Below are 6,922 nucleotides of genomic sequence, written 5' to 3'. Positions count from 1 at the left end.
ATTAAATGTACTACGATCATACAGATGAGAACTTCTTATCTAACAAGTGATTTTTATTTACAGATACAATTTTTTTAACATACTAGACGGCTTACATGGCATGCACGTGCACTTCGGCCGGCCTGGCGTGGCTGCGGACGGCGAGGACGTTCCCGGAGAGGTTGATCACGGAGTTGCGGGCGGCGACGGCTTCCACGTAGGCCACGTCACCACGAAGACCTGCACGGAGGTGACATCACGTACGGCGGGCGACTCCAACAACGTCCGCGCCGGCCAGATCCCGGGTGAAGACGGGGAGAATGGTCGGCGATCGGCGGGGAAAGGCGGCGATCGGCCGGACGGGTAGACGTTGGAATTGGCGGCGTGATCACGGCTAGATCGGCGGGGAAATGCGGCGATCGACGGGAAGGGCGACGATTAGTGGGGCGGGGCGACGTTGGATTGGGCCGCGTGATCAACGCAGGTCGTGGGTATTTTTTTTTCGCGCGACGGGAAGAGGGTACATGCGAGCCGGCCGTATCGGCTCGAGCCGTGCGCTCGGCTCTACCCGTATGGGCACGCCGCATACGGCGCGGGATACATTAAGCACCGTATGCCCAGAATGCCCTTATACATTAAGAGGGGGTGTACCGAAGCTCCCTATCTGCATGTACATCCATGTCCATGTAAAATGCTCGAAGTATCTTTTGCTGAATTAACTACTCCTAGCCGTCCCAAGAGAAGATTTGGCATGATTCTTTTTCCGAAGAAGAAGACTATACAAGAAACAAGATGATGGCAAACGTCCATCTCCATGAGACCATCACCTACCAATGGTCCATACACACACACACCTTGTTCCTTTTTGACCGGCCGCATGCGTAGCAGAAGCAAACACTCCAACTCCACGGCCATGGAGCTCCTCCCCTTCCTCCTCCTGCTACTCCTGGGCGCCACCGTGGCCTCCGGCGAACCGGCGTACCCTGGCTACGGCGCCACCGACGCCGAGCCGGCGTGCGGCGTGAAGGAGGAGGCGGCGGTGCCTGTGCCGGAGAGGCGCGAGGAGTTCGACGGCGGGCGGATCCTGGACATCAGCCACTACTACCGGGAGGACATGCCGGCGTTCGAGTCGGCGGAGGGCACTCCCGGGTTCCTGCGGCTGGCCCGGTCCATGCGCAACGGCTCCGACATCGCCAACTTCTCCGAGCTCCGGCTCACGGCGCACTCCGGCACCCACGTCGACGCGCCGGGCCACGTCTTCGAGCACTACTACGACGCCGGCTTCGACGTCGACACGCTCGACCTCGCCGTCCTCAACGGTACGCCGCGCGTACGCTTCTTGTTTTTTGATCCTATATAAATAAATCGCTGGGTAGGTAGCTAGCAGTAGGCATGTGATTCATTAGTGTTAGTACTAATTATCGATCACAGGAATAATTTTGAACCTCTGGCGTGTTGCAGGACCAGCGCTGTTGGTTGATGTTCCAAGGGACAGCAACATAACAGGTAAACTACATAGGCCCCCACTCCACTTGCATATTTCAGGTTAATGAAGTCCGATATTCAATTAGGTTCCAGGGAGCATTTGCTCTAAAATAGTTTAGTAAATGTGAAAAAAATACAAAAAATTTAGAAATACACATGTTCATGTCCAAATGTCATCTGTATTGTTTAGGGGGAAAACCCAATCATTTGGACCCGTGCAAAAAAGTGTCACATTTTGAATTTCAGGAAGTAATCTCACATGTCTGAATTTGAAGTAAAAAAATGTTACATTTTTTAATTTCAGGAAGTAACCTCACCCGGTTGACAAATTTGGTTTCAGATATTTAAATTGGCACATGTCAAATTTGTGTCCTTGTAAGACACACCAACTGGAAAGTAAAAATAGCAAGCTGTCAGGATTAAGAGCGCAAGCGAGAATAATATATATGCACACACCATTGTCTTTCATTTTGAACTGTAAAGACGATATTTCCATTTTACATCATGATCATGTAATACTGGTTCTGCCACCTCAAATTGTATTGTTTCATTCATACCGTTTCATGGACCCATGGTAGGTAATGTGTGCATGCATGTTCATGAAAAACACCCACAAAAACAATTTTTTTTCTTGCAGCTGATGTCATGGAATCCTTGCATATTCCTAAAGGTGCCCGCCGTGTACTCTTCAGAACCTTAAACACCGACAGGTAATACCACCATACTATGCATGCACACAAGAACTCGCATCACATTCATGTATACGTATGCACATCCTTTTCTAAAAGAAAATGTATATGTATGCACATACAACACATGGTGGCTTCACTATATGATGGTGATGGGACATAGTATAAAACTTAAGTAGCGTATTATGTAATTTTTAACCTTGTGATCACTGCAGATCAGAAAATTGAGGTGGATTTAACACTTGGAATTACATCTCATGTCATTTTTCTTAATAACCATGTGATCACTGCGGTCTGCCGGCCAGAAAATTTAGACCGTTCAATTCCCCCACATCCTACACTTATATAGCTGGATTTTCATAGTATGATCTTATTACTGTTTAACACTCGTTGACAATTAGTTTTTAACTTCATAGTGTCCATCTCAAAAGAACATATATATTGAGCAAAAAATCGTCTTAAACATGCAATTTTAAGAATGACAACTAAAGTACGTTACAAAAAAGATAAGCATATCCAAATATTTTCAATACTTCCCTTGCACTTATGTTGTCTATGTTGTGCGCATGAGTTAGGTAATATTAATCATGTAAATTGAATATAAAATGCATGTGATAGCGCAATACGAAACAACAGAAATCTCAATATTGGTCTTTGTTTATATTTCCTTTTAGTGGATCAACCCATTTTAATTGTATATTTGATATATGATGATGGTTCATTGATTTGTTTAATGTTCCTGATACTCAATTTTTAATTGAGTGTGTATGACATTTATGGAACAAATGTATATCATATTCGAAGTGAGTTATTATTTAATAAATACAATGTAGTATAAACTTTACCAAACATCAATCTTTCCTTAATGCAGAAAGCTTATGTGGAAGAAAGAGTTTGATTCAAGTTATGTTGGCTTCATGGAGGACGGTGCTCAGTGGTTGATTGATAACACTGACATCCAACTAGTTGGTAAGTCGAAATGTATTCATCCACTTTGTGCACAACAGTCTTTTGATTAAATTTGCAAGATATATTTTCATCAGCAATACTGTTGCTACCAATAATGTGTGGTAAATCACCATAGAGAAATGACTGATTTTAAGTTTTAAATTACTGAACATGTAATATATCTTGGTCTTAGTCTCCCATCTTCCTCACATTCTCTTCTCTAATCTTAATTAATATTTTGTTCTTGCAGGAGTTGATTACTTGTCTGTGGGAGCATATGATGAATGTATTCCAGCTCATCTAGTTTTTCTTGATAAAAGGGTAAGGGTTTAAACCCATTCGAGTGGTAAACCGGTCTCTGTGGGAACATATCTTAGGGAGGTGACATATTACATAAACCCGTTTGGTTCAAATCAATCTCATCCTCATTTGGAAGATACAAAAAGGTCATATTCAACATAAAAATTGGTTGTTCGGTAGTAACCCTTTCGCTACTTGTAATTTTCATATCTTCCAAAAAAAAGATTGGTTTTGATATTGAGATCACTCTCTCCATGTAAAATCCCTGAAAACCAGATTGAGACTCGTTTTAAACCTGTTATCTGTTCCTTTCAGGAAGTCATCCTTGTGGAAACATTAAACCTTGAACATGTTGCCACTGGAATATACACCTTGCATTGCTTGCCACTAAGGTTGCGCGGCGCTGAAGGTTCTCCAGCGAGATGCATCCTCATCAAGTAACAACTGTAGCATGTACTCCCTCCGTTCCAAAATAGATGATCCAACTTTGTACTAACTTTAGTATAAAGCTGAGTCATCTATTTTGGAACGGAGGGAGTATATGATATGAAATAAGAAGATATGTGTATCACGTACACGGTACATCAATATGAATTTGCAAATGGATGTGTCCAATCTCCAGTAGATAACAGATGAAACATGCTAGTCTGTAGATTTCTGCAAGTACACTTGCTTTGAATCTGGCATCTCTGTACAATGTAAAAGGTTACTAGCGACTCTGTGAATTTCAGTGTTAAATTTCAGTATGGTTGGACTCAAGCCAACCTAGGCCAGCTAACCGCATCATTTGGACTATTTACCAGTAACTTTGGATGTGCCACAGGTCTATTGGTTGCCACTTGCCAGTAAGTTACATATCAGAGGTTCCTGGCAACTACAATTGTGCCGTGACCAGCTTCCGGCGTAACTCGCTATACAACCACAATAAAATTTACCATAGTAACCTTGGTGAAAAATGTGTCATAACGAAAGATGCTGCACTGCCTAAACTTCAGCATTTGTGACATACTGACACTGAACTGGCAGAATTCTCAGTTTGGACCATGGAAACAGTAAAAGAAAGCAACAGAGTATGCAGTTCAACAGCAGCGTAGGGCGGGAGGAGCATTGCGATTCAGAAGATCGATTGCGATGCAGTTCAACATAATAGTTTGCTTTGTAGTTTAAGTTGTGAAACATCAACGAAATGTAAAATGGTAGCTTGAACCTCTGCGTTATGTTAAAATCTCAGAATATACTGTCCCCATGGTCCAAATAAGTGATCACGCGTAATCTCGTCTGGTAACTTTCTGTTTATTTTAGAGTGAATTGCAAAAACATCGATATTGAAGGCTAGAGTTGCAGAAATGACAAGTCTGTAGTTTTGTGCCCAAAAACACTAATTCCCAGGCTAATTTTTTGCAGAAACCACAAGTCGCTCTGTCCGGTCGTTTTAAGTGGGATTATGACAGGTGGGTCGCGCTTTTGTCGACGTGGCGTGACTGTTCATCCGTTTGGCTCGTTAGACGCCGTCAGACGCCGTGCGCGGGCCGTCTCGAGCCGGAACCCATTTGACCGGTCCATCCCCGCGACTCGTTACAGGCCCACCCACCCCAACCCTCATTTGCTCGCGCTCTCAGCTCCAACTCATTCGCCGCCGTCGACCCGTCCACATCTCCGACCGCCGCCGTCGCCGCCACCGCGTCGCCATGGTTTCCTGGAGTGAGGATGATGACAGCAGTGAGAACTATTACCAGTATGCCACCTCTGGTTCAGACGACGGCATCGTGAGGGTGAGTTGGTAGAAATAGGGTTAGGGTTTGGATTTGGGGATTTTCCTCCTGAGCTAGATCTGAAGTTTCCTTCCCAAATCTCTTGCTTTTCTTTGCACGTGCAGATGCCTGCTACGACGGATGACTCTGAATTTGAGGGCAATGATTTTTGTTTTGTGCCATGAACACGGGGTGCAAGCAGAAAGACTTGTTGCTTTCAAGGGCATCCATACCGGCAGGAGGTTCCTTGGCTGTGCTGTGAAGGTATGTGTCAAATTTCTGCTGATTAGCTGTTGTGGTCTAATCATTTGGTCATTGTTTAGTACTTAATTTGGTAGTTAGCAGATCTGGCTTGTTAGTTAGGCTGTTTAAATATTTGCACAATGCTTATTGGGTCAGTTAACTCATTGTATTTATGTGAGCATATGTGCATAGTGTTGTGGCATGTTCATTTGTTTATATGTGAGCATATGACAGTGTGGATCAGTGAGGTCATTTGTTAATATGTCAGCATGTGACAGTGTGGAGCAGTGAGGTTTGTTTATATGTCAGCATGTGGATGGGGTTGGAAGCACTCATTAAAAATTGTTATTAAGTATTGCCGGCCTAGTTGCTTTTAGTTAGTAAGCACTCATTATTAGTAAAGAACTCATGTTGGCATGTAGCTTATATCTTGCTGGCCTAGTTGCTTTTAGTTAGTAAGCACTCATTTAGATTGCCTAATTGTTGGTACTGGTTGGAGTGCCTACTTGTTATTAGTAAAGAATTCATCTTGGCATGTAGCTTATATGTTGCTGTTTAACACTGTAATTGAACAGGATGCTAAAAACTGTGAACTTGTTGAATGGATTGATCCATCTTGGCCAGCTACAATGGAGAATGCATTGTCCAAGTTGTGGGATATGTATGAACAGTCCAAGAGAGACAGGAATGAGGACAATCTGATGAACTCATTTGTTGTTCACTCACTGACACAAGAGAAGATCAGGCTGTAGGCCAGTTATGACAAGTTGGTTGGAGATGTTCAATCCCTTTTGGATGAGAATGAGAGGAGGGCCCAGATGGAAAGGAAGCCTGATGAGAGCAAGCTTCAGGAGAAGTATGACATGGTTAAGGAGCTGACAGTATCTCAAGCCACTGTCATTAGGAACATGAAGTTGAAGCTTGCTGAAGAGAAGACTAAGTTGCAGGCCCGCATTGATGAGCTTGAGAAGGTTGTGGAGCAGAGCAAGGCCAAGATGAATGAGATCAAGGCAATCTTAGCTGAATGAGCCACACTCGGCAGTAATGGTCATGTACGGATCTCCTTATTAGTTATGTAATGGTCATGTATGGATCTCCCAATTATGCTACTTATTAGTCATGTATGGATCTCCAAATTATGCTACTTATTAGTTATGTAATGTTCATGTATGGATCTCCCAGTTATGGTACTTATTAGTTATGTAATGGTCATGTATGGACCCCCCAATTATGCTACTTATTAGTTATGTATTGCTTATCTATGGATCTTCCAATATGATGAATGTGATGAATTTAGGTGGTTTTTCGACGTCGAGACACCCTACACTCATTTAGGTGGTTTTTTGGACGTCGAGGCACCCTAGACTCATTTAGGTGGTTTTTTCGACGTCGAGCCACCCTAGACTCATTTAGGTGGGTTTTTCGACGTCGAGGCACCCTAGACTTATTTAGGTGGTTTTTCGACGTCGAAGCACCCTAGACTCATTTATAGGTGGTTTTTTCGACGTCGAGGCACCCTAGACTCAT

At 43.5% G+C, this 6,922-nt stretch overlaps 1 protein-coding gene across 1 annotated transcript; it reads left to right on the top strand.

Moving 5' to 3' along the window:
- Positions 1–789: 789 nt before the first annotated feature.
- LOC119308597 (cyclase-like protein 4) lies at positions 790–4,174 on the top strand. The gene is made up of 6 exons (XM_037584724.1): positions 790–1,298; positions 1,441–1,485; positions 2,102–2,174; positions 3,025–3,122; positions 3,352–3,422; positions 3,717–4,174. The coding sequence occupies exons 1-6, from the start codon at positions 794–796 to the stop codon at positions 3,840–3,842; spliced, it is 918 nt and encodes a 305-aa protein (XP_037440621.1). The 5' UTR covers positions 790–793; the 3' UTR covers positions 3,843–4,174.
- Positions 4,175–6,922: the final 2,748 nt, after the last annotated feature.

This window comes from Triticum dicoccoides, chromosome 5B (assembly GCF_002162155.2).
Source record: "Triticum dicoccoides isolate Atlit2015 ecotype Zavitan chromosome 5B, WEW_v2.0, whole genome shotgun sequence".
Taxonomy (NCBI): domain Eukaryota; kingdom Viridiplantae; phylum Streptophyta; class Magnoliopsida; order Poales; family Poaceae; genus Triticum; species Triticum dicoccoides.
The sequence above is the reverse complement of the archived record's forward strand: the minus strand, read 5'-3'. Positions and strand labels throughout refer to the sequence as shown.

Excerpts from the sequence above, each read along its gene's own strand:
- LOC119308597 (XM_037584724.1), top strand. The coding sequence starts at position 794 with ATGAGACCATCACCTACCAATGGTCCATACACACACACACCTTGTTCC. Across the intron at positions 1,299-1,440 it reads CGACCTCGCCGTCCTCAACG|GACCAGCGCTGTTGGTTGAT; the intron begins GTACGCCGCGCG and ends GGCGTGTTGCAG. Across the intron at positions 2,175-3,024 it reads AGAACCTTAAACACCGACAG|AAAGCTTATGTGGAAGAAAG; the intron begins GTAATACCACCA and ends TCCTTAATGCAG.